Source organism: Lissotriton helveticus, chromosome 2_1 (assembly GCF_964261635.1).
Source record: "Lissotriton helveticus chromosome 2_1, aLisHel1.1, whole genome shotgun sequence".
Taxonomy (NCBI): Eukaryota; Metazoa; Chordata; class Amphibia; order Caudata; family Salamandridae; genus Lissotriton; species Lissotriton helveticus.
In genome coordinates this window covers 1,525,584,857-1,525,612,830 of record NC_136059.1, presented here as the reverse complement: position 1 = coordinate 1,525,612,830, position 27,974 = coordinate 1,525,584,857, and the positions used below count along the sequence as shown (strand labels likewise).

The 27,974-nt window shown below is 46.2% G+C and overlaps 1 protein-coding gene across 2 annotated transcripts in view; it reads right to left on the bottom strand.

The window, feature by feature from the left end:
* Window positions 1-27,974, bottom strand: part of LOC144818759 (uncharacterized) — a 206,210-nt gene that overhangs the window by 143,036 nt on the left and 35,200 nt on the right. For both annotated transcript variants that reach the window (XM_078676480.1, XM_078676479.1), the window contains exon 3: window positions 19,631-19,735. In XM_078676480.1, coding sequence (XP_078532606.1) covers window positions 19,631-19,735 — 105 coding nt within the window. The remainder of the gene's footprint in view (window positions 1-19,630; window positions 19,736-27,974) is intronic.

Here is a 27,974-nt window from a genome sequence, read left to right as displayed (position 1 = left end):
ACGGGTACCCTCCCACATGTTTTTCAATAAAAATGGTACCTCACTTGTGGATGTAGCCCTAGTATCCGTGACAGGAAGTGGCCCAAAATGAAACATGGATATATCACATTTTTCCACTGAAATCTGATCCTTTTTTTCCATTGTCGGCAGTTGTGGATTTAGGGCCCTAGCTTTGCCGGCACCTAGGGAAACCTAGCAAAGCTGAACATTTTTTAAAACTAGATACCTGGAGAATCCAGGGTGGGGTCTCTTGCGTGGCTCACACCAGGTGTTTTGGCAAACCTCAAACATTGACTAAAAACACATTTACCTTATATTTCTGTGATGGAAAGGTATGGAATCTGCGGCGAGCCACAAACTTCTTTCCACCCAGCATTACCTCAAGTCTTCCGATAGAAATGGTACCTCACTTGCATGGGTAAGGCTAGTGCCTGCAACAAGATATGGCACAAAACACAACATGGATACATCTCATTTTTGGGCTCAAAACTGACCCTTTTTTTGCAAAGTGGGTAGCTATAGATTTTGGGTCCTAGCTCAGCTGGCACCTAGGGAAACATAGCAAACTTGCAAATTTTTTAGTACTAGACACTGGGATAATTGCAGTGTGGGGTGACTTGCATGCCTCTCACCGGGTTACTTTACCCAGCATCCCTTGAAAACCTCAAACTTTGACTAAAAAAACATATTTTCACCACATTTCTGTGATGGAAAGTTCTAGAATCTGTGGGGAGCCACACACTTCTTTCCACCCACATTCCCCAACTCTGCGGATAAAAAGTTTCCCATTTATATGGGTAGGCATAGTGCCCACAACAGGAAACGGCCCAAAATACAAAATGAATACATCACATTTTTCCACTCAAAACTGACCCATTTTTACCAAAGTGGAAAGCTGTGGATTTTGGGCCCTAGCTCGGCCAGCACCTAGGAAAACCTAGCAAACTTGCATTTTTTTTTAAACTAGTCAGTCAGTCAGTCAAATTACACTTTATTCGATTTGTTAAAAATCATAAAAGGCATAAGAATACATACAAGGTTGAAATAAGCAATTCATGAATGTACAAAGTCAGTGCTAAGCCCATGTAAACATAAACACTGCAAATCACGTAAAAAGTAAAATCAGTGTGGACAATACCATAGTTAGTTTAGTGCATTCGGTGGAGCATGTTTGTTCTTAATTCTAAAAGCCGCCGCTAAGAAACTAGCCACACAATAGATAATGCGAGTGTTGCTCAGCATCTGGAGGTAAATTAGTGCCGGCCTGACTTGAATAAAGCCGGCCTCCCTCAAGATAGGTAACAAGTATTTTTTCCTTGCACCCACGTAAAACCCACAAAACATCATAAAATGCAAGGTATCTTGATGGGAAAATTTGTCACAATTGCAAGGAGTGGCCTCTTCTGGTTTGGCCCATGATTGATAGCATCCCAAAGAGAGGTGGATCAAATTAAATCTAAATTTTGCCAGTAAAAATCTATGTAGGGGTTTGGTAACAATTTTAAGGTAAGGCTCGAGAGAAGGGGTGGTGGTTAACATGAAATGTGATCTTACTGAGGGTTTCACTAATTCCCTCTCCTCTCTAGCCAAACCAGCCCTCTCCAAGAAGTGAATCTTGATCCATTTGACATCCTCTCTCCTGATGTTAGACGGTGATAAAAAGAGTTCAGGTCTCCCCAAGTGTGTAAAGGTGTTTCTTAAATAGTTCAACCAGGGAATTTTCATGGCGTGGTCCAAAGACAAAACATACGACAAAATTGCATGGTTCAAGGTTAGTTCTGAATTGAGCCATGTTTTTGTCCAAAATACTAGGGGGGGGGCCAGTTTCAATCTGTCCGTTATGTAAACCATACCCACCTCGGAGTGGATTGAAAAGGTGGGAGAGTAGGGACAGACAGAAATTGTCTTAAGAGCCCATTTTCTACCCTTTGTATATTATCTTGGGCAACGTAGCCCCACATGGCTGACCCGTAGGTGGCAATAGGGATGCATTTACTATTGTAGACTTTCAAGAGGGCCTCCATCGGCCTAGCCCCTAGCCTTTTTGAAAAACCCAACAGGGCGGACGTGGAACGGGCCAGGGATAAGCTCTTAGCCTTAATCTGGGGAGCCCATGACCCCCTCTCGTCGAACAGGACCCCCAGATAAGGAAAAACTTTGACCCGTGAAACCACCTCACCCTTGCAAATAAAGGTTTTGGTTTTGGGCTTACTTCTCTGTTGGCCAACCACCATCGAATGGGATTTTTTCGCATTGACTCTTAGGTCAAGTTTCTCCATAAAGGAGCCAAAAAGATCCAACAATGTCTGGAGACCATTACCGGTGCGTGCTATTAGGACTGCGTCGTCCGCGTATAGGAGAGCCGGTACAGTGGCTCCTCCTACACGCGGAACGTCCACCCCCACTGCCTCAAGATGTTTTCCCAGCCCATTAATGTAGATGGTAAAGAGAAGGGGGACCAGGATGCAAGCCTGGCCCACCCCTTTCTCTGACTTAAATCTGGACGTGCACCTGCCTTCCCTAGTGACCCTGACTGTGGCAAATAACTCCTGGTGGAGGGAGGCGATAAATTTAACCAATGAGGGATCGATTCCCATCTCCAGTAAAATGGACCACAACTTGGACCTATTTACCAAATTGAAAGCAGAGGAGAGGTCCATGAAGGCCAGAAAAAGGGACCCCTCCTTGGCTACCGTGTATTTAGAAATTAGAAGGTGCAAGTTAGAGCATTGATCCAGGGTGCCCCTTTTCTCTCTAAACCCATATTGTATGTTTGAGAGCCCCCCGCAGACCTCTAAATTGGCCCTTAATTTGGACAAGAGGACTCTATCTAAGATCTTAATGGCAGAGTCGAGGAGGGAAATGGGTCTGTAGCATGCTGGATCGTCACGCTGCCCCTTTTTAAAAATTGTCACGATGATTGAGGTTGCCCAGGTGGTGGGGAATACATTGTCATTGGCAGCACAAAAGACATTCATTAACACCTGTGCCCATAGTTTCCGGGAATGTCTATAAAGGTCAGCCGGTACGCCATCTGGCCCCGGCGCCTTGTTTTTCGAGGTCTCTAAGATGGCTTTCTCCACTTCGTCCTTACCAAAAACTAAGGGGGCGAGATCAAGGGCTACCATTGGGCCGCCGAGAGCGACACAGTCAGGGTCACCATATACTTCTTTAAAATGAAGAAGCCACCTCTCATCAGGGATAACGCAGTCAGTGACTGCATTATCAGAATCTGCGAAGAAGGGCTGATTTATCGTGGCCCAGAATTGTCTGCTATCTCGCAATACGTCTATTGATAGTAACTTATCCCAAGCATCCCTTTTAATGGCATTTTTCCTCCCATTCGTGGTTCTTTTGTATTCCCTCCTCAAGTTGGTAATGAGGGCCTTGTCTCTTGGGGTAGATATCAGGGCTTGCTTAAGTTGCCTGTGGATTCTCGAGCAATTGGCGTCAAACCATTTATGGGGCATTGCCCTTCTCTGGCCCAGGCTTGACGTCCAGTCCTTCGAGATCTGTGCACATACCAGCTCAAATGCCTCTACGATTTCTAAATTGAGAGCATCTTGGTCCAGACAAGTCGCTATGTAACCCTCGAGTTTGGGGAGTAAGTTAGTGGTGAAACTTTCCGGGACCACCTTTCCCCACTTGAGCCTTCTGCCCTGGTCTGTAGGCACCATAGTGGGCCCTGGCTGGGAGGGACCAGCCTGTTTACACAGGGATTCTCACCAAAGCAACTCCAGCAACAAAGGGTTATGGTCGCTATAGGTCGAAACAATTACTATGTACTTCCTGACCTTGACTAAAATCCCTGGGGACAAGAAAATATAGTCTATGACGGAACCGTGGTCCGTGCCCTTGTATGTGCATAATCTCTCGCCCACCACTGTATAGGTTGGTTCGAATATATTAAAATTGGCCAGTAGCTCTTCTAGGGCTTCTCCTGACCTTGTGTGCTCAAAGTGAGGGGCCGTCGCACTTGGGGGACCCTCATATTCACCTGTATAGCAGGGGTTACTACAGAAATGAATGTTAAAATCACTCATTAGGATGAGCTCGAAAATTGGTGTAATTGTTTAGACTGAAATTACCTAAAAATTTTCCCAGTGAGGCAATGTGGTCATAATCCGCTACCCTTTCCCGAGAATTATAAAAGTTAATTAAAATGAGTGTACGGGCAGGGGAAACTGCCCATTCCACAATTAAGAGGTTCGGTGAACCTGATTCCAGCTGCTTAAATGACCCAAAGAGCTTTAATGAGAGGAGGAAAAGGAGGCCCCCTTTAGCTCTGCCTGCAGAACTAGGGGTTGCAGGGACGGCAAAGCTGGTAAAGCCATCCAGCCAAAAGCTAGCTGAGGTGTCCCATGATTCTTGTATGGCTATCACGTCATGACTAGTAACAAAGTCAATCCAAGCCTTATCAGCCCTTTTAGCTCTGATGCCCGCTACATTCCAGCTGATAAGTTTGCACACTACTGTGGCCTCTGCAATCGCAGTACCAGTTTTGGGTGGCGACATTGGGGCTGGTTGTCAGTCAACTTCCTCTAAATCAACGAGTGGGGAGAATCTGTTGAACAGCGCTGGGCCAGGACCCGCGCCAGAGATATGGGTTGTCTGGGGAGTTACAGCCCTCGGATTGCTAGGACCCCTATATGTGTAATGGGCACATGTATGCCTGCCCCGTCTAGTCCCTTCTGATACTGCTCTCCAACCGTGCCTGCCGTGGCCAGGTGACGTGCCCTGGGATGTAGATCTGGGAGTGAGTGTTGTGTGACGGGCGGCGGATAGAAAAAGCCCAGGGGAACTGGTCTCATATTCCCTGTGTCTAGGATCGCTGAGCCATCCCAGAACAGACTATCTGCCAGGTTAGGGCTGTCAAAGTTGACTATGACGCAGTCACCCTTCACATGTTTAGGACGATAGCCAATCCAGCCCCCCCTTCTAGCCATTATGATCCTGTTGGAGATGTTTAACCCGCCCCTACTAGTGTCAGTACACCATTGTCTGGCCTTTTGTATTAGTGCCGCTGTGGGTTCTAACTCCCCATTTGCTAGCGGGGAAACCCCTATGAATGCGGCGACTAAAGGTGCGGCATCCAGGGGCAGGTCTAGATGTAATTGGCTCCCCTTAGCCCTTGTGCTGGTAGCTTGGCGATGGGTCACAAAATGGCTGTCAGTATGACCCGGAGTGGGCTGAGTGATAACTGGACTACTTGGAGAATTACAAGAGACCCTGGGCCTGGAGTTGTCTGTGATCCCCCCTTCACATGACACTGATGGATCCATTGAACATACTGCGTTGTGTGAACTAATATCTGTGCAATTTCCAGCAACCCTTAGTGGTTCCTGGACAGAGCCCAGATTCTTAGCCAAATTATCAATTAGTGTACATTTCTTTAAAAGGCCAGCGAGGCAAGTATTCAAAGTGTCCACACTGTCTTTTGCTATGCCCACTAACAAGGGTTCAATACGAGCAACAAATAGCGCTTCTAGGTATTTCCCGATATTCTCCTTAGCCACTTGTTCGGTAGTGTTAGAGGCCTCAGGCTTTTTCCTCCTTTTATTTGTAGCTTTTTTCTCTTGGATGAGCCCCCTGGGACTGGTTAGACGAACTCGGGGCAGGGGAGCGGGCTGAGGCTGAGCAGACAGTAATGGCAGCGCTGGGGTTGGAGTTCAGCACAACTACTTCTGGATCTAGTGGGATGCACGGTGCTGGAGTAAAGTTGAGGTGGTAGGCTGGTTAATAAGTAGAGGAGGCATCAAGTCCAACTCTTGCTGGGCTGTAGCTATTTCCTTAGACAAAGCCCCCACAGCAGATGTAAGGTAGGAGGAAATGATGGTCTCTGAGTGTCTCGGTACTTTGGCCTTCTTACCCCCTCCTCAGTATTTGGTGTGATCTTGCGCTTACCCATAGTCTGATGTTAGAGGGGGGGTCCGGCCCGGCCTCCTCTGGCCCCGGACGGCCCCGCCCTTGTCCCGGGCTTCTCCCGCGTTGCTCCCGTGCGCGACTCGCGATGCGAGAGGTGTTCCGGCTTCTTCAAGCGCCTCTGGGCGCGCTGCTGGCGTGAAGAATGTGCGCCGCCCCCGGGGCTGCTGGGATGTGTAGTTCGCTGTAGTTGCTGCTCGGAACTACAGCCGTTGCCCTTACGGCGCAGCGGGTCCTGCAGCAAGTCCAGCCATTCCCCTCACGGCGTTTGTAGAAAGGTGAGGAGCCGTTGCCCTCACGGCTTACAGTCAGGTCAGTTCTGTGCCATTCGGAGAAATCCAGGGTGGATTCACAGTTTTCCCCCCCAGAATCCATAGCAAACCTCAAACTTTGACAAAAAAACACATTTTGCTCACATTTCTGTGATGGAAAGTTCTGGAATCTGGGGGAACCACACATTTCCTGCCACCCTGAGTTCCAAAATGTCCCCCGATAAGAACGGTACCCCATTTGTGTGGATGGGCCAAGAGACCATGACACAAAAGGTGATAAGCGCTACATTGATAGCTAAGCAATAGGGGCAGCTGCGGTATTTGGGGCAGCTGTTTGGGGGCCACCCATGGAAACCAACGAACCACAGACATTTTTTAAAACAAGACTACCAGGGGATTCCAGGATGGTGTGCATTGCGTGGCTCCCATGAGATTTTTGTACCCACAAAACCCCTTCAAACCTCAAACTTTGCCTCAAAATCACACATTTTCCTTACATTTCTGTGATGGAAAGTTTTGGAATCCACAAAATTGCTACTACCCAGCGATACCACATTTGTGCCGAAAACATTGCTGAGGACTTGTGTGGCTGGGTCTAGGTCCTAGTGCCTAGTCTCCCTAGGGACAGATCAAACCAATGTCAATGGGAGCCCTTGTGAGGGGATTCCCATTGACCTTGGTTTGATCCATTCCTGTTGTGGGCACTAGGCCCAGCCATACAAGTGGCACAGTGTTTTTATCCGCACAAGTAGGGTAATGCTGGGTGATAGGAATTTTAGGGATGCCTCCTGATCTACAAGTTTCCATCACATAAATTAAGGAAAATTTATGATTTTAGGCACAGTTTGAGGTTTGCAGACATTATGGGTAAAAACCGTCAAGGGCTCCATGCCAAGCACACCATACTGGACTCTCCCGGATATCCGTTTTTCAGAAATGTGTAGGTTTCCCTTGGTGGCAGTCAAGCCAGGCCCCAGTTAAGGCAGCTATCGCTATTACCAAATCAGGTTTGTTTGTTGACAGGAAATGTTGATGTTTCCCCATTATGTTTTGGGGCTTTTCCTACTGTGGACACTAAGCCCACCCATACAAGAAGGGTCGTTTTTAGGTTTCGCCTGGCGTAGCACTGCGCAGCAGTGTTCGCCCAGGCGAAATCCTATGTTAGAACAGTACGGGGCTTTGTCCCGCCTCTCTCTTCCATTGGCTAGCTCCATAAATGGAGGCTAGCCATTGGAAGAGAGATCTGTCAGTCATTGCCCGAGCGAATTCGTGGGCGTTCCCGTGATTTTTACTCATCCCGCCCCTTTTTTTGCCGTCACGAAGAGGTGGGCCCATTGTGGGTGTTTACTTTTTTTTTTTTGCCTGATGTTTGCGGCCGCCATTTTTTCATGGAGCTGGGGCTGAGCGGATGCTCGAGAATCGCACTTCTACCGTCCGTCTTGTCCTTAAAATGAGAAGTAATATCAGCTCTGATCTCAGGTGAGTCATTTTCTGCTTAGAAGAAATCAGTTTAATTTGTTGTTTACATTTATTAAAATACCATGACATATTTAAAGTGGTACATTCAAGAGCTGGCCCCGGCACAGATCTAAGCGGAAATGCAATTCATTTCAAGTAGAGTCGAGCGCGTGCACCAGCCTGGCAGGTAGCTCAGTGGGTCCGTGCGGCTGCGGCGGAGTCTGCGTGAAACATGTGAATATTTTTGTGAAATGTATGAATTGAATACAACTTTTCAATCTAACACATCTGTAACCCAACTGCTGCTCATGTAAAGCGCTCTGATACCTCCGGTCGAGTTAGCGCTATATAAAACTCTCCCCCACCCCGCCCAAAAAATACAATCTATTCCAAACACAATCATCTTTGTTAATTGATTGACTTCCTGATAATGGATGCCAACGAATCCTCCAATGGATCACATAAACACTGGCCTCCTTTTGAGTCCAGTCGGCACTCTCGAAAAAGCATAGTTTCTGCTTAATTTACTGACACTTCCTGAGTTTGTCGCGACAAAACCGGGGCGCCTGGTGAATGTGTAAATAAGTAAATCATTCATGTATGGCGTCACTGGCACTCTCTTGCAATGTCTCAACAAGAGTTGCTGCCTCATGTAAATGGTACTCTTTTACCGACCTCGGAAGGATGAATGGCGAAGTGGTTTTCGTCAAGACTCGAAACTGAAATCTGGAGGCAACATTCACGTTTCTACAAATAGCGTGTGTGGCATATTATGCTAAATACATAACATACCTAACAGTAGTTTATTGCAGGCTTGATAGTACCTTTAAATAACAATTAAATGATATGTTATGTTACAAAAACAATAACATACCACTATATATCTAGCAATATCTTTTAAAGGTTTTAATGTAATATATTTAGGCACAGTGAAAGGATGGGACAAGACAGGTGTTTCTACTCAAACTTGAAGAATTTGGTTAAAAGGCAAATTTAAAGAGAGCTCCTGTCGAGATGATGATTAACTATTGGAAGGTAACAGAGCTGCTGAACTTGTGAGACTATTGTACCAGGCGTGGACACCAACCACACTCAGCATTCCCATTAACAGGATCCAGAAGCGATGGTTTTATACCAGTGTCAAATATCCAACCGTCGATCAGGCCACTTCTAGCAAGATTGTCATCGAGCGAACCTTCCTGTGTGGGGTCTGCTTGAGCTGCGGAAAAAGCAAGATGTGTTGGATCTGCTGGGTTCAGTTGTTCACAGGGCGGAAAATCAAGCTGACATCAAGGAAGAACAGTAGAGTACAAATGCGTATTGTAAACTTTCGATATATTTCTTTAGAGGTCCCTAACGGAGAGGTCTAGCACAGTTCGGAAAGGGGGTGGTGGGCCGCAAGCTGTGTCTGTGATTAAGTACTCCTCCCCCACACCTGACTTTATTAAAAGCTAGAATAGTGGATTTCTATCCCGCAGCCGGGTCTCTCCAGAGGTGTGTGATTTGGGGGGCCCAGAGGAGTTGGACCCCCCACAAACGGGGTTCCACATTGAACAGACTAGCCCTGCATTCCTTCTCCTCCAAAGCGGGGAATTAAAACACGGGACACCCGCGTGTTGCACGGAAATGAAAAGGTCAGCCCCCGCCGCGTTCTCATTTCAACCCACCCACCCCGTCTTTAATAAATCCTGTAGCTTCTGCAGGGTTAATCGGTCTGGTGCGCAAAATCTGATCTGTCAGGTGGTTACCAATGGGTAAAACGTGATGTACATATATATCCTTGAGAAGCTTACATACCACCATACTGCAGAGGGACCCTTATGACAGACCTGTCGGTTACAGACCGTGTAGCGCTCGGAGATAACATAAAGTGTCTTTGTAAAGCGCACGTTCACACATGGGTGCTAAATAATGGATGTTTGTTCCCCCCCCTCAGTGGTACTCATTTTATCGACCTCCAGAAGGATGAAAGGCTGAGAGGGTCTGTTGGGATTTGAACATGTGACCATTACGTGGCACACAGGTCCCTGCAGTGGACGCAATAGTCCCCACAGCCACCAGACCTCCAGGGGCCCGAGTTGCAGAAGCTCGTACGTGTATACTACTCTCTACTACTCACTCTCTACTCACTCTCTACTACTCACTCTACTATTCACTCTCTACTACTCTCTACTACTCACGATCTACTACTCACTCTCTACTACGCTCCACTACTCACTACTACTCTCTACTACTCACTCTCTTCTACTCACTCACTACTTCTCACTCTACTACTCACTCTGGGCACATATGGAGATATAAGCATCAATAATTTCCCCACTAGAAGCAGTACTATCTAAACATGAGGCCAAGTTTACCTCAGCTTTAATAAAAAAAAGATCCTCACAGAAGGCTTCAGGGACCACCCTGTCCAATTTAGCCTTCTACCCTGATCCTTTGTGGTTATATCACTCATCGCTACCCACTCCCTAGCCCTTGAATCAATAGCTTCACCCATAACCAACTCCAGAATAACCGGGTTATGGTCACTGAACACAGAGGGCACTACTTTGTAGGAAAAGACTCTAGTTATCACACCAGAGGATAAAAAAATATAATCAATGACAGTTCCAGGGTCTTTACCTTTAAATGCGGGGACCTTCTCCTCCCCCTCGCAGATACCTGCCTCACAAAGATTCATAGTAGCTAGGAGGTCCTCCAGGGCCTCACCTTGCCTACTGTGTGCAAAGTGTGGGACAGCAATGCCTGGGGGCCCTTGGTAATTATAATTTATAAATTGGTCAATATATTCACATTTTTTTTAACAGACCCGCAACACAGGTATTAAGAGAGTCTACAATGTCCTTGGCTATGCCAACCAGCACTGGCTGCAGTCGTGAATTAAACATTTCTTCCACTAGTTCAGCCAATTGTTCAGGAATACTTAAGTCAGCACCTTTTGTCAGAACTGGAGATTTTATTAGTTTAATAGACTTCTTTGGTCGTCTGCGTTTCCCCGAGTTGTTTTGAGACAAAGGGGCTGATGTTTTTCCTCCGTTGGGACAGTCTATACCCTTACTTAATGCTGAGCCACTTATGGTCTCAACCACAGGCGTAGAATGGAGAGTAGGATGAGTAATCACAACTACCGGCTCCAAGGGAACATTGGGCACAGGCATGACAGGCATAATATCAGACTCATTACGTACTATGGTGGGGAGGTCCAAACTCAGTTCCTGGATTCAGACTTTCTCGGTACCTTTGCCTTTTTGCCCTCCTGTTCCCCATTACTCAGCTACTTTCGCGTACCCATTTATGTAGGTTAGAGGGGTGGCCCGGCCCGTCCTGCTTCGGCCTCCGACGGCCACAGACGGCACACCCTTTGCCCGGGCTTAGCCCGGCGACCGCCCGCGCGCATCCTGCGTGGTGGAAATGACCTGCTGATTAAATCACCCCTGGTGTCGAGGGGGAGGGGCTCCTATTCCGCCGGTCGCTTCTGGGGCCTGGAGTCCTGTATCTGCTTGCCCCCGTAGGCCCCCACACGCCGAGTCCAAGACGATGCATCTCCCACGAAGCGGGAAACGCGAGCTGTAATGAATGCCCCCGGTGTCAGGGGGGAGGGGCTCCGATTCCGCCGGTCGCTTCTGGGGCCTGGAGTCCTGTGTCTGCTTGCCCCCGCTGGCCCCCACATGCCGAGGCCAAGACGAAGCGTCTCCCACGAAGCGGGAGACGTGAGCTGTAAGGAATGCCCCCGGTGTCAGGGGGGAGGGGCTCCAATTCTGCCGGTCACTTCTGGGGCCTGGAGTCCTGTGTCTGCTTGCCCCCGCTGGCCCCCACACGCGAGTCCAAGACTAATCAATTAAATAAAAATCCGGTAGTGAAAAGGAAGCGGGGAGGAGGACCTCAAAGGCCCTGTATGGCAAAAGTTCCGAGGTCAAGTAAAACACGTGGCCATGCAACAGCCGCAGAGAGTACTACATTGGACATTGCACAGGTAGCCATGGATTCTAACTTTGTTTCTATGGGGGGAAGCAACATGATCAGCGAACAAGTAACATGGGAGAGACTTGAGAACTTATTAAAAACATTGTTAGCACCCATTACGCACAGGTTGACTAGGATAGAGAAGGGACGTATTAATTATGAAACCCCGGTCAAGACAGGTTTTGCTACTCTTGAGGGACTTTTTAATCATACAAAACCAACTGGCTCAAATACAAAAAGCCAACAGAGGAGTATGGTTTCTCCCATAACTATATCTGATACCCATTCATCTTACACAACAGTTACGAAATTAAAAGTCCCAGGAATTGCAACAAATATAGCTGGAGTACCATCCAAAAAGCCAACACAGGCGTATAGGCCCGATGATGACCCAGGGAATCAATCTAGTGAATTCGCTCAATCCATAGTCTCTTACCCGCATGAAGGCAGGGATAGGATAGTCCAAGCCCCAAGGAGGGATATGAGTTCTAACAGTCGCTCCATGGACACCCAGATCAACTGTATCAATGGAGTGGAGGGACCAAGAGATGTGAGATCCAGTGCCAATATAACAAACTCTCCTATATTCAATTTACCTCCAGCATCTACTCCTTTATTAATAGTCTTAAAAAATGTCCCTCCCCTGTGCGAAACCCAGGCTGAAACCACAGACCAATTACTGTGTAAAGTTCTGCACTGGTTGAATAAATGTCTTGGGGAGGCGGGCTTCTGGTATTAAGGCATGGACAAATAAATAATTATGGTTAGACGTACATCATGGATTGGACCAACTGCGAAGGAAGAAACTGGGGACTGTGCTATTGTCAATTTTAATAATGTGCATGCAACAAGATTTTAGCTTGATAATCTGGGCGGGATGTTGAGTGGTCGTATGGGCAGGGTATCTATACTGCCAGTAGGGTACTTCTACAAACCAGGGCATAACCCTATCAATGCCTCGAATTGTCTGGGGAGGGGTCTGGGGAGGGGTAGGCGACCCCATGTACCCTTTGTACGCTTTGGGTATGCAAACAGATTTCAGGAGGTTCCCATGTCCAATAGATATGCTCCATTATCCGGCCTAGATTTATGTGATTGACAATGACCATCTACCCTGATACAGGCACATTGTAGTTCTCATCCCCCCAATGATGTAAAAGCAATAAGTGGAATTGTTTGTGGGGAGCCCAGGAACCAGCCTGTGACTGGCGACCTGCCCAAGTGGAATTGGGACCCCGCTTCCTCCAGTAATTTCTGTGATTTCCTGGAATATAGCAGGCTTACTCAACAAGACGATGGCCTTGGACTGGTCTAGCTTTGTAGAGGGGTCTGGCGTCATTATCTTCCAGGCGACCTGGTCTTTAGACACAATTTGCCGACCCGGATATTTGACATATGCTAAAGCAGCTATTGCAAATAAGGGTAGACCTAGCGGGGGTTTGACAATATGGGTAAAGCAACAGTCTTCCTATCAAACTACGGAACTATTTATAGATAGTCCAGATATTCTTTCTATTAAGATCTGCTCTAAGGGCAAGTTAGACCTGATATTAATCAATGTCTATTCGAGAGGAATAGCGGGTGGGAAAGCTACACCAACTATTGCCCTTTTCTGGACGGTCTATCAGGCTCGGGTGCTATGGTTATAGCGGGAGACTTTAACTGCACTTTCGAACCTCTGGGATTTGATGACGGTAACCTTAGCACGGAGGAGGACCAAATATGGGGGATATCGTCCCTCTCGTTGGCTCCAGTCAACAAATGGTCTGAGGCAGGGCTCCAATTGAAAAGCCTATCTCTAGGTCGGGGGATTAGAGCTACCAACGGGAGAACTCCCTCAGATGTGAAAGGTTGTTCTACATACCTGAATGGGATCAGGAGTAGTAGGATTGATTACATATTCATAAGTCTAGAGCTCTGGCCTAGATTATTTGACATGGAGGTATTCCACAGACCGGAAAGCGACCATGATCCCTTACTACTGACCCTAAATAGAACTAGTCCAGATCCCTCAACTGTTGACATTGTTTCAACGATAGGAGAAGTTACCATGTCCCAAGACCGCCAGGGTTTAAATGGGCAGTGGTCCTAGAGGACGAAGATCTTCTAAAGCAGATTATCTACGGAAAAGACTGTAGCACTGATGGGGTTGCAGGCAACAAAAGGCAATGGTCATAACGACCTTATGAAGGCCCACGAGGGACACTATGCCAATGTAAAGCTTCTACTTACAAAAGCTAAGAAAACGTCCAAGCCCCCACAAAAAAAATCGGCCAAGTGGTATAATGAGGAATGTGGAGTTGCGTTTCGGCACCTTCCTAACGCAATCAGGCTGAGAGACACCGTATGTGTGAAAGTAGCAAGGGCAAATTACAAGAAAGCCCAAACAATGATTTTGATTTTGATGAGGACAGATGGATTAGTCTAGCTAATGCCAGTAAAGAAAAGAACTGGACTGGATTCTGCCAATTGGTCAAATGGGGTAATAGTACAACAGGAACCACATCAATTACCCACAAAGCAATACATGGAATAGGACCACTCTTCATCAGGAATAAAATCACCAAACACATTCAACAAAGGAACCTACGCTCTAAAGGAGCATCTCGCCTCAAAATCCCACCATACAAGAAAAAAACAATGGGTGGCACATCCTTCTCTGTTCAAGCAGCCAAACTATGGAACTCTTTACCCCCCAACATAAGATCCACCGACAACCATCTTCAGAAAACTACTCAAGATCTGGCTCTTCCCCACATAAGCACCATACGGAAATAGAAATTTACAGCATATCCCTCTGTATATAGGCATTTGTTTTCACTATAGATATGTACCTATCTTTGTGTATTACTTTATAAAACATGTAAAACAATTATGTTGTTAAGAGAAGAAAAAAAAATAATAATAATAATAATAATCATCAAAAAATAAAAATCATTTTTGGTCTACATGTACATACCTCCATTGTACATCTATGTACCTTCCATGTACTTGGATCTTTCTAGACTCTCTCCTGCTCTACCCCTCCTTGCATCATCTGACACCTCTTTTTACTACACCGATCCCCTAAAAAAACCTTTCTAAACTCTCCCCTCTGACTCCTTCGCTCCAAAACTCCTTTTTACTCATCCAAAAGGCTCTTCCTACTGCTAAGACTATAAAAAAAAATCCTTCACTCTTTTATCCCTCCACTATCCTTTTTCAATAAAAATTAACAGACTAACATGTTTCACTTTTCACTTCTCAAATTCCATATTCCATATTCAACTATACTAATATACTGCCCAAATAACTGATTAACATATCTACTACTCAAATTACTTCATATTTATACTATACTAATTTTCAACACTAATCCTTTATGGGTTCCGGAGTGGCGTGCTACTCGCCAGAAAAGCGCTTCAACGCCCATCAGGGGTAACAAATGCTATATGAATGCAAATCTTTCTTCCCCTTTTATCCATCCGCTATCCTTCTCACTCCAAGTAACAGACTAATATCCACCACTGAAATTACCTCATATTTCACCATATTAATTCACCCCTAATCCTCTATAGGCTCCCTGAATAGCATGCGTCAACAAGCGAGCGATAAATAAATACAAACCTTTGTCCTACTCTATCCTTCTGCTATCATTCCAAATCCAAATAACTGATTAACCTATCCACCACTTAAAATGTACTTGCATGTTTCACTATACTAATTCAACACTAATCCTCTGTGGGTCCCGGAGTAGCGTGCTACCCACCGAAAAAGCGATTCGACGCCTCGTCAGGGGTAGTAAGCGCTATATAAATGCTATTACAATGCAATGCAATACAATTAATAATGTTCCTCCAGAACTTTGGGGCCAGTATTTCCAAGGCCAATTTGCTAGCGCTCAAAGTACTTGCACAAAGTACCCCGAGGTCATCTCCGAGGTAGCTTTACAATTTACTAAAGGAGAAATTGATAGAGTGTTAGACAGGGTCCCTGCAGGGAGGGCCCCCGGCCCAGATTGCATCCCAGCAGACCTCTACAAAAACGATAGGAAGACATGGATTGAGTATATTTTTGTTATCGTAAATGCTATAGCCAATGGTGCGTCAGTACCGGAAACGAGGCGCGGGGCGGAAATTATTCCTATCTACAAAAAGGGAGACCGTGCCAGTCCCAGCAACCATAGGCCGATAAGCCTAATGGATACTTTACAAAAAATTGCTGCGAGACTTATGCTAGGTAGAGTTAACGAATGGATTATAGATCAGGATGTTTTAGCCACCTTTCAAGCGGGCTTTAGACCCTGTGTCAGCACCATTGACCAAGTTTTCAGATTTACAATGATTTATTTGACCACAGTGATTTTAGCAGGGGGAACACTCTATGCAGCATTTGTTGATTTAAAATCAGCATTTGATTTAGTACCCCGCCACAAGCTGTGGGAGTCATTAACGGAGGCTGGGATGCCTAAGGAAATTCTCGCCTTCATCATTAAATTGCATGAGGCAAATTACGCAGGTGGGGGCAGCAGGGCAAATTAACGGACTCTTTCCCAGTTAATAAGGGTGTGCGGCAAGGGTGCGTCCTTGCCCCCACCTTATTTTCCCTATTCATAAACGAGGTGATCTCTTATTATTCTTATTTTCCTACTGATGCACCATCTCTTGCCGGTTCAAAGGTACCATTATTAATGTTTGCGGACGATACGTTAATTTTATCTAAAACTCAGTTGGGTCTGCAACGTGCCCTTGACCGTTTTTTTGTTTTTTTTGCAGTGACCATGAGCTCGTGGTAAACACAAAAAAAACAAAGTTCATGGTATTGCATAGGCACAAATGTTTCAAGGGCAAGGTGGTAATGGACAATGTATCTTTAGAGCAGACTGATATATTCACCTATTTAGGGGATACTATGGGTAGGAAGATGAACTGGGCCTCCCATCTAGATGTTATAGTCTTAAGGCATAATCAGCTGACGGGTGCCCTATTAAAGGAACATCATTTGTCCCATACAAAACCCATAGGGCCAGCAGTTGATATCTATAAGGGAGAATCAAAGCTTCTATTATTTATGGTGCTGAACTTTGGGGGTTCGAAAATCTTACACCCCTTGTACAATCGCAAAATAAGTTTTTAACATCCCTGACTGTCCTCCCTCAATCAACACCTATGAAGCCTTTACTTATAGACCTGGGCTGCACTTCTCTAGATGAGGTTGCAGGCTTCAGACCCTTAGCCTACTGGAGGTGGCTTTGGGCCACCCCTGAACTGGTATTGTTCGCGAGTGCATTAATGCACATTAGGAGTGCTGATCTATCTTCAAAAATTAAATGGCTGGAGAAGATCAAGCACAATCTAACGGAAATGGGGCTTGGACAATTGTGGGATGATCCAATCGGAAACATTTTTCCCAATGAAAATGATTTAAAAACCCTTTATTGGGATATGGTCACTAGAAGGACCCTGTCAGCGGTGGATGGTACCTCGCTCACAGGTACCTTCCTAGATCATAAGTTTGTATCGAAAGCAGAACCATATTGGAATTTGATCACAAAGAAAAATTATAGGAAATTATACTACCAATTCCGAGTGGGTTCCCTTCCTTTAAGATCTTTTGTTGCCAAATGGAAAAAGCCCATGAATGCCAACTGTCCATTTTGTCATACTCAGGAAGAGACAGTAACCCATGTTCTCTTTGTGTGTCCTGTTTATAAAGGCCCAGGCTCTAGGTGGCTGAAGCATTTATGTTCCAATCTTGGCACTAGATCCTGTATTACGGCCATGCGTATCCTGACAACGAACGCGCGCGCAGACATTGTTATTGCTGTTGCGAAATTCTGGAGTTGGTCCTGGGCTTTGAGGAGGAAAAAATTGGCGGTTGTTGAGGAAATAAACTCAGTCTGTCCTATTTAAACTGGCTCCCTTTTAGTGACTGAATGTAGAAAATATTAATTATATTCTAATTATTTTTGTCAAGTTAGGATTTCGATATGTGGGTTTAATTATGTATTAAATGCATGTCCATAGGGTTTTAACTGTTTTTTATGACACTTTTATGTATGTATTATGTCTTTTATGATTCTGAACTATCGAATAAAGACTAACAGAACTGACCTGAATGGACTGAATTTAAGAAGAGATTAAGATTTGATGTTTGACTAATGATGTTTTGATTTAGCTTCTATTCAAAAACGGTGGCAAAGAACCGTCGCATAGAAGAAGAATTTGGCACGGAGTTGGAGTCCATTCTTGTAAGTTACAGGTTGAACCGATACTGGGAAATTTCAGTGGCATGACTTTGCGGGTAGGAATGCACCTGGTGCAAGTAAACTTTGAATGAACACATTATGATACCAATATCAATATCTCTATTGCTTTGTTGGTTGGTTGTGTCAGTGTTTGTAGGTATGTTGTGGAAGTTAATCATTAGTATATTGGGTTTTATCAGCCAGTTGTGCTTGTCTGGCCAATAGGTGAGGTTTGCTGGTGGTTGTAATATAGAAGCAACATATTTTTTGTGGAGCCCTCTTTACATGCATTATACTGATGATGCTGCATTGTCTGGTGTTTTTGTGGTCTATATTTGCATTGTGGTTCTTACGGTGGGTGACAATTCCTTTCTGTTTCAAAAGGAGGGAGATGTGTGGTGTCCTGCTTGTCATGGTACCTGATGAGGTACTGGACTCACAACAGGGCCATGAGAGTTCCCTGGAGGGTGCTTCAGACGCTTCAACAAGGGCTGAGCTTCTAAGTACAGCTGCTCCTGGTGGAGTCATTTATGTATCTATTCAGCATACAATAATATCTCTCTTATCAAGCAACTTGTCTGATAAAGTGGGCAACTGCAGAGAGCACACTCCGGTACCAGCTAGCTAGGCGCACGGCGAACGAGAAAGCGCAAGAAGCGGCACTGGCATGGGAGTCCCTGGTCCAGGACCTGAGGGACAGTGTAGAAACGAGGGAAGAAGAAGGGGAAGTACCACGCGGGGGAGACCCCTGAGGAGGCAGGTTAGGGCACCGCACTAACACCAGACACACATACTTGAACTTTGTTTCCGAGATCCTACATACACCGACTCACCCGAGTTCGCAACCATGGCGCTTTGGTTCAGACACCAGGGACACAGGGAGGGGGTGGGAGAAAATGTTTAAACAGAACACTACTGCGTAGGGAGCATATACATCACCATGGAACGAGAGGACACACCGAGGGGCAGAACACCCAAAAGCAGAGGGGGTTGATTCACTGACCCATTTGGGACTGGAGATTATACGGCATGATAAGTGATTAGCTGCCGCCCAGCCTCCGGGATGTGGGTTGTAAGGCTGTGTAAATAATTGGCGAAAGCACAAATGTGGAAGCCATACTCAGTCCTACCTGGTGTATGAATGATATGACCCGCATTACCTCTGCAATAAAAATTGTTTTACAAAAAAAAAATCAAGCAACTTGTCTGTGTATTACTTCATCGCTTACTTTACATCACCACACTACGCTTTCCCACTGCTTAGGCTCGACCTTTAGATGTTCAAGTGTCAATGACTGACATTATGTTGGGCACTTTTAAGAAAAAAATCTGTTTAACCCCTTGCATGCGGCCGCGATTCTGCGCCTGTGCGGCAAAATCGCAAGTGGGCGGGTTTATGACGGCCCCCAGCCGTCATCAGCACACAAGCGCCGTAGTGCATGACGGCTGGGGGCCGTCATCAGCATGCAAGGGGTTAAAAAACTGATCCTTTTATTTTTCTATACTGCATCCTAATTTCCCATTTTCTTAATACTGACTGGTATAAAGTTGGGACGCTCAGATCACAGATCATGTTTTAAGCAGGATTAATGGAATATATCATCTTATCCGTTATGTAAAGAAGCATGCACATGTTAGTGGTGTCAGTGGCCATGCGTATTCATGAAATATACATGGATCTCAGGTGAGTGTTACATTTCCTCGTTTAACTAAGTAAATATTATTTCTGTAGGAAGTTGCTGTATCTGGACTTTTAAGTTTCATATTTCACTATTATTTTGTGACTCACTTGAGCAAGCACTGTCTTTTATCTTGATTACATGGTAGTCCGTGTGGAACAGGTCTTCCTTCATTTCAGGTCTTAATGAAAAAATAAATGTGGCAATGCGAGGACCTGATATTGAGAGAAAAGAATAAACAATACATTAATCACTCAAAGCATAGTTTAACTATTAATCACTCAATCAATCAATCAAGTCTTTATTTCGATTATTCATCATAAAAGACAAAATCATCCAAAATTTAAAAACAATTACACCTTCACATAACAAGTGTTGTTAAAATACATCGTTCGGATGAAGAAAACAATCACATTTCATCATAAATTAATAAATACTTATATGTCCATTTTAAAACAAGATCTTACAAAAATAAAATTGAGTATAAGAAGTCGACAATGCAATCAGCATTTGACATATCAGATGCGCTAAAACCCATGATTCCTTCATTGGCATAAAAACCTTAATTCATTAAAAATCATTCCAATACAAAGTAAGGTCCCTCTTTACACTATCAACTGCTCGACCCCCCCATATTTGTTTCGAATGGCCCATGCCCAGCTCAAGAACTTTGCCAAACCAATCACTGTGAGGGCCGTGGTATCTGACCTTAGGATCCTTCTGGCTTCCTTCGCTGATCTTATATTCATGGCCATACAAACCGGTTTGAGCCATTTTGTCCTGGGCAGGTGGTACGCAGGACAAACAAATAAAATATGGTCTATGTTCTCACAGTGAACCTGGCAAAATGTACACTTTTCGCATGTTGCAGAGTTCCATCTGCTTGTAAAGGATCTTACTGGCAGGGAGCCTATTCTGAACTGGTGATAGAGTTTCAGGTCGGTAGGCCTAGAAATAAGATCCCAATAAGCTTCCAATCTGGCCTCATTCTTTATATTGAGGAATTCCCTGGACAGTGACTGCCTTGAATGGGAGGAATATCTCTTGGTTTTAACCATTTCCCAGTAGGCTGCCCTGTATATCGTCTTGGGGGGGGGGGGGGAAATTCCATAACATCAGGGTTTTCCCATAGATTGCTCATCCCCATTTCGGACAACATAGACCTAATGTTATACAATCATGGGTTCATGTGTAGTCGACCCAGACTCCTCACTTCTAGTAGAGCCTTGGCATACAAGGAGAGTTCCGGAGTAATCCAGAGTCGCCTCCAGAATGCCAATGGTCTATATCGCGCTACGTCCTCAAAATTATGGCAGCCCAGGTCTAGGGAGAGGGGTAGTAAGGGGGAGAATTGCGGGAGGCCAACTATTGATCTCACAAACGTATTTTGTGCTGTTGCAAGGGGGGATAAATTATCAAAGCCCCACAATTCGGCGCCATATAATATAGCAGGGCTAATTTTGGTGGTATATATTTGCAGTAAGGGGCAACAGGCTTAGTTTGGGAGAGCCTATGCTCCTTAATCAGGGCACCAGCTAACTGCGCATGTTTTAGTGCCAACATATCGACTTGGGGCGTCCAGTTTAGCTTTCTACTAAATGTGATGCCCAGGTAGGTAAAAACATCAGTCTGATCCAGTAGAACATCGTTCATGAATGCTCTCACTTTGATGGACTTAGATTTGTGGAGCACCATGAACTTTGTTTTCCCCACGTTTATCACTAGCTCCTGTTCGCGGCAAAACACCTCGAACCGAGACAGGGCAGCCTTCAACCCCTGTCTTGTCTTGGATATTATCAGAGTGTCGTCCGCGAACATGAGCAAAGGTATTTTCATACCAGCTAACATTGGTGCATCAGTGGGGTGGTTTGAAAAGTACTGGCCTACTCCGTTTATAAATAAAGAAAACAGAGTAGGTGCCAGCATACACCCCTGTCGAACCCCTTTAGACACTAAAAACCCCTCTGTAGTCTCTCCCGGTTTACCCCATCGTGCCTGTCCATAAGTAGGTTCATGCAATTTTACCAAAATAGCCACCAATTCTGGAGGCATCCCCATTTTCAATAACGCATTGTGGAAAAGTCAGCCCATAACGCACCTGATGCCCAGGCTGCTGGCGCAGGACGCCTCTTAGTTCCCATCTTGAACAATTACCAAATAAAGAGACGGGCGCTGGAAGCAGGAAAACAAGAACAGAGTTTTATTTCTCATGAGGAGAGCCTGTCATTTCGGACACTCGCATAGTGTCTTCAGGAGGTGCTCTCTCTTGGTGCCCTCCACAACAAGTTTCTCGGAGGCTTCATCTTTTATACACATGTTTATGATGCTCAAACATTCCTTATTGCAATAAAGATGCTTTGAAGTAGGAAAAGGCATGCTTGGAATCCCAGCTTCAGGCCTATTCCCATACCAGTCGCTCAGATGTCATCCTCCCCTCCTGAATGTAACAAGAGATTGTGATCTCTCAGCCGGACATTCCTACAGGACACGAGGGCAGGAGGGGATGATCAGATCAAAGGTTGGGCAGGCGATAAGATCGGGGACTTCGGCTGGTGTATCACGGTTTTGTTATGCTGGGCAGGAAAAGGGGGGGGGGGGTGTACATCCACGAGGCTTGGTCTTAGGACTTGGGACCGGGTCGAAAAGCCAAGTGCAGCTGGGGGGTGGGGGCTCGTCAGCTGAGGGGAAGGGTGTTCTTGGGAGGAAATGGGGGTGTGGGTCAAGCAGGAGGGTTACTTCTAGGGCAGGGTCACGCAGAGGGAGAGGGTTTTATGGCCGATGCATGAGCAGTGCGCGCGGGGAGGGCTGCCGGGGGTTTAACAAATGGGCAGAGAGGCCATGGTGCCTAAAATGGCTGTCGTGTACGTGTGTGCATGGGTCTATGCTGGCGGGATAACACAGTCAGTGTTTCGCGATATCCGTTCTGCTTACAACAGGGGGTACAGTGAACACAAATGAACGCCGCTTATGTACATATACATTGCCATTTTTAACAGTCGCCGCTTTTTTACATAAGTAAGTTCATTTCGGTGTTTACCTCAACTGACGGAGTGTACATATAGCCATGTGTGGCCAATGAAATAGCGTTTGTCAATACTAGCAGATTGCGTGTAACCATATACAGTCGATACTATTGGCGGAATGCGGTACATATGAATTTACATTTGTTGGGTTATTCATACAAGTCTAGGGATCGGCATAATACTTAGTCGGGGTCAATCAAGAAAAAGGTTCCGACACATTATAGAATCACGTTCTGAATTTCTCTCCGGTGACATCAACATACAGTAAAAAGTGCTCTGATACCTTCGGGTCTTGTCAGTGCTATAAGAGACTTTTGGAAAACTAAATACATGAGTGACCGATGAAACATTTTTGAAAGCAATACAAAAAATGGCTGAGGGAGGAATTCAGTTCGATACAAGCAATTAGTCAAGGGGTGGGCAGAAAGTTCAGGAAGGGGGGTCTTCGTCACAATGTCTTTTTAAACAGCGAGCCATTACTGGTAGGCTCTGGTAGTCCGTCTTCTTTCGTTGGCGCTGTTGAGCACCGGCGGTGGAGCTATAGGTCCAGCTCGGATTCATCCTTACGCGTTGCAGGGTGCGATCAGTCCTCTGCTGTTAGATCACAGTCCTGTTTCCTAGCTGATCTTCTTAGGGGTGCCTCATGCTGGGCACCTGCATGTCTTTCTTCTTCCGTGGCAAAACCTTATTCTATCTAAATGCTGCTCTTCTTTTCTGAGTCAAAAGTTATGCGAAAAGGGTGATGTTGTTGAATAATCGAGGGAAGAGAGGGCGGAGTGGGATCAGATCTTTGAACACACCAAGGGACCAAAGGAGCAAAGGATGACGAGCAGGCAGGCCCATCAGTCGGGCTCAAAAGGGACGGGGACTTCAGGCACGAGTGGGTCAGCAAATCAAGGGCTTCAAGGCAGCCCTTCATTCCTTCATCTGCCGAGCTTGAGAGTGGTGCCTCGTCCCGCGTCTCGTTGCTCTGCGACTCCACCTTTGGTTGAGGTCACACGTGCTTCATGATCTGTGGCCAGGCTGTGCGTCACGTCCAGCTCCTCTCCTCCGGTGATTGTATCTTTGAATGGGTACAAAACAAGTTTTAGAAAACTGGCAGGAGAAGACATTTATACATCTCAATTCCGTCCCCAATCCTAAGTAGGTGGGGGATAGGTTCATCGGTCACAGTCAGAAGTCATCACCTATGGAGTATGTAGGAGGGCATTTCCACTGAATTCGTAAGCCTATTTGGCGTTCATTCGTGACGTACGTGGAGAGAAATCGGACTCCCATCGACAGTGTATTCTATCAAACTCGAAATCGAGTCCTTAGGTAGAGACTCGCCCTTTTTTAACCCAAGTACTGACAATCTTACATTTCCCTTCGGGGTCGGCTAACTCTTGCAAGCAGGGGGGTTATCATCATGAGAGGGGGGCAGAGGTTAAATATGCTTTTCTTGGGGAGCGACGGTTAATCAAGGTCATCAATTATGCTTCGGGGATAGCTGATATGGAGCTGGGGTCAATCGGGAGAAGCGAGGACGCTTTGGACAGGGAGCTGGGGTCAATCGAGGGAAGCGAGGACGCTTTGGACAGGGAGCTGGGGTCAATCGGGAGAAGCGAGGACGCTTTGGACAGGGAGCTGGGGTCAATCGAGGGAAGCGAGGACGCTTTGGACAGGGAGCTGGGGTCAATCGGGAGAAGCGAGGACGCTTTGGACATCCGCACTTAAGTGCAGAGGGGTGAGGCAATCTGGGCATTGGGGATTGCATTTCTAACGAACTGAAAAACAGACAACCATTGACGTTATAGTCCCCCTATAAAAGGCCAGATTAGGGGACATCAGTCGTCTTACCTGTCCTTTCTTTCATTACCAACTCGGGTTCTATCGTTTTGCAGAAAGGAGAGGTAGTAATATGGCAAGTTACAATCGTTTTAGTTCCTGTCAATTTTGCCGAACACCTTTGTGTTCGAAGAGACCCAATTAGGTGTGTGCTGGTGGGGCACAACGTTACCACACAAGGGAGGAGGGAACAGGGGGACCCTCAGAGAGAGAGAGAGAGAGAGAGAGAGAGAGAGAGAGAGAGAGAGAGAGAGAGTCGTCCGCACTCTAAACGAACCACTCGGTACACGTATGACATGGAGAGAGAGAGAGAGAGAGAGAGAGAGAGAAAGAGAGAGAGAGAGAGAGAGAGAGACGTGTACAATAATAGGCCATTTAGTGCGCACACAACACAGAACAGCAGGGGTCAAGTAATACGGAAACACAGGCAGAGGGACGACGTAGACCCATACATTACGTGCACACAAACTCAGGCGGGGGAGACAGTACATGTATTATATACAAAAATCCAAGACAAAACATAGAACAGTGACTGGTATTATATACAAAAATCCAAGACAAAACATAGAACAGTTATTGGCCAAAATGATCTCTTCCTGTACGCTGCGCATCCTTAGCATCCTAAGCTCTTTTTACCTTTTTCTTCTCTTTTATCGTCGGCTGCCTTCACTGGTGGCTTTGGTTGTATACACTTACGCCTTTGCCAATTGGTCAAGAACTAACCTGGTCGGGCTAATGTGTTTCCAGGCTGAGGCAACAGTGAGTGTCAGTTGGGAGAACAATGGGGCAGCTTTGAGTTTCAGGTCTATGAGGGTGCGAAAGGAGGTAGTAGATTTTAAACACTGGCAACATTCCTAGTCCTCCAAGCGGAGGGTACTTGGGTAAACCTCATCTCGGAATATTCCCTAAACTTTCCCTATTTAGTTAAACGTAGGAATTTATTCATTAGTGCACGTCATTCTTGGTTGTATTATTCGGGGTGCCAAGCGAAGTCATATTTTGTAGTTTCCGCTTCAGGCTGTCCTCCCAAGCGTTAAGTTCAGGGAGAGAAATAGCCATTGTTCGCTCGTCGTGTGTAAGCACCATAATCGCACCCCTTTTTCCCATCTCTTCGTCCGCTAGATCACCATTTTCTTCCGATGTGACCTGCAGAAAGAGGGAAAAAGAAGGGGGGCGGGGGCAGCATTTTAAAAACACATTAGCGCGCATAAACCCGAAAAGGCTTTTACTTACTACATACTCTGCCTATCTCCACGGGATGCAGTCCCTGCCAACTTGGCGTTTAAGCCCAGGTGGACCGTTTAGTGTGGGAGAGATGATTATCGGAAGCCTGTGGATAGCATAGGTCGCCCAAGTGTGGTATTACGGATCGTGTGCAGGGGGGGGTCAGGTGGCACTCCTTCGGGGCGACTTAGGGGCATTTTAAAACAACTTTCCTGAGACAGGTAGCATATAAAATATAGGCTAAATACCAGGATCTTTAGCGGTTGCTTTAGGCTGTACAAAAATGGAAAACACATACAACAAAAACCTGGACCATTCATATTTGCAATATCTCTGCGTACTATACTTTTTAACCCTTAACTAGTCGAGCTGAGCCATTTCACCTGTAATCTAGTTATATCGGAAATAGTGGTCATTTATTCGAAACTTACCAATTTACGCGTGACAACTACGTTTGCTTTTTACAAAAATCTTTAATAAAAATGTCGGTGCATAAATACGGGCCTACAACCCCGTGGGCCGGCCACGGAGCAGGCTGGAACTGTACATGTGGGGATACTTATTAGTGGAAAACCTAATGGAGTCGGTGGTCGTTGATTTCATAATAAAAAGTGCGACAAGTACAATAAAATCATATCGAAACTTCAGTGTGAGCGAGTATCATAAGTGTTGAAATTCAAACTTTCAATAATCATGATGCGCCAAAACTTAACAACAATTCATTGTCCGAATGTTCAATCAGTACCCATCTCACTTCAATTCATTGTCCGAACACATAATCAGTACCCATCCCATATCAATTCATTATGTTTAAAAACTGCATACATATTTCATGACACCAAGGCTGAGCAATCGGGGTACAACAAGGAGTTGAAAGTTTCATTTGTACCAGCGCCATTTTGGGAGCAGCCAGGCAGATCTAGGCATAGTCAAAATCTCCACCAACTCGTGGTTGGCCTAGAGGCTCTTTCGGCAGTCCAAAAGTTCCGTTAAAGGGCAACAGAAAGGATCGGCGGTATGAACCATCAGTCAAAAAGGGGGAGGGAGGCAACAATTTTTTCTACCGGGTCATACTGGGTTTTCACCGGAACTGATCCGAACTGTAGTCTGTAGGATTTTAGTCATTCAAACTGAGGCTGGCGCCAGCATGGGAGCGCCGACGTCTCACGGCTACATTTTCATCGTTCCGCGGGTAATCATGGCAGTCATTCCCCATCGGGGGTGTCTGCGGGGGTCGGGGGCCCCCGTGGCTTTTATAGAATCTTCAAAGTCGAGGAGAACACTTCTGATTGTGGGACTCATTTCTTAATCAACAAGCAACCGGGCCATCTCTTCACGCCGGGCCCGCTCCTGCAGGGTCGACCGCCATTTTACGAGTGGACGAACCCTCGTCGGGTGAGTGGAGCGTTGGGGGTGCCGCTGGGGGCCTCCACCTGGGGAGGTGGGAGAGGCTCGTTCGCGCCGCCTCTCCCTCCCAGCGCACCCCACGCCGTTTTTCTCGGCGCTAATATTCATGATGGCCGGACCAGGCGATGAGAGGGGGGGGGGGTCGGAGGCATAGGCAAGACATCCCCCCCCCGGTGGCCTGCAAGGCGCCGCTTCAGGGCCGAACGGGGAGCTTCTACCAAGCCGTGGCTGGACCAGGAGATGCGAGGGGGGGGGGGTCGGTGGCATGAGCAAGACATCCCCCCCGTGTTGTCGCAGCCATTATTGAAGAAAGAAGAGGGGACGCCCGGATCCCGTCGGCCTCGGCTCCTCTTCTGGCCACCTTATGCGACGACCTCCGGCCGACGGCTGGCAGCAGGACCCGCCCTACACGTGCCGAAGATCTCGTCTTCCGGATGGGCGTAGCCGCGAACCTGTAGCACTTCGGGAGTTTCCAGAAAGGGGGTAGGTATCTGCTGATTTGTATCTATCTCATGTTACCGTTATTGGGGCGTGGCAGGCGGTACAGACATGTTTGGAGCAGTGAGGGGTGGCGAAGCCTAGTTGCCTTGTGGCCGTTGCGATGTCAAGCTTGGCTTCTTTCACCATTTTCATGTTTCCTATTACGGGCTTATTTCTAACATTTCTTATTTCTAGCGAAATCATGTGTGTTATCATGAGCTATTTCTAACGTTTTCCTATTTGTAGTGAAATCAAAAAAACTCATCAGTGGCCTACTGATTTTGCTTTCTTATTTCTTTCTTCCCTTTTTTTCCAGCGTGTTTCATGCTAAAGTTTCTGTTAACAGGATACGGTGATTACTTCGTTATTGTTGCATATGTCCTTTTTATTAGGGGTGCCCTCCGGTCGAGCCAGATGACCTACCTCTAATAAATGGTCCGGGTGGAACTAGTTTACCAATCAGTGGGGAGTAGATAGGCCCGAGAGATTACAA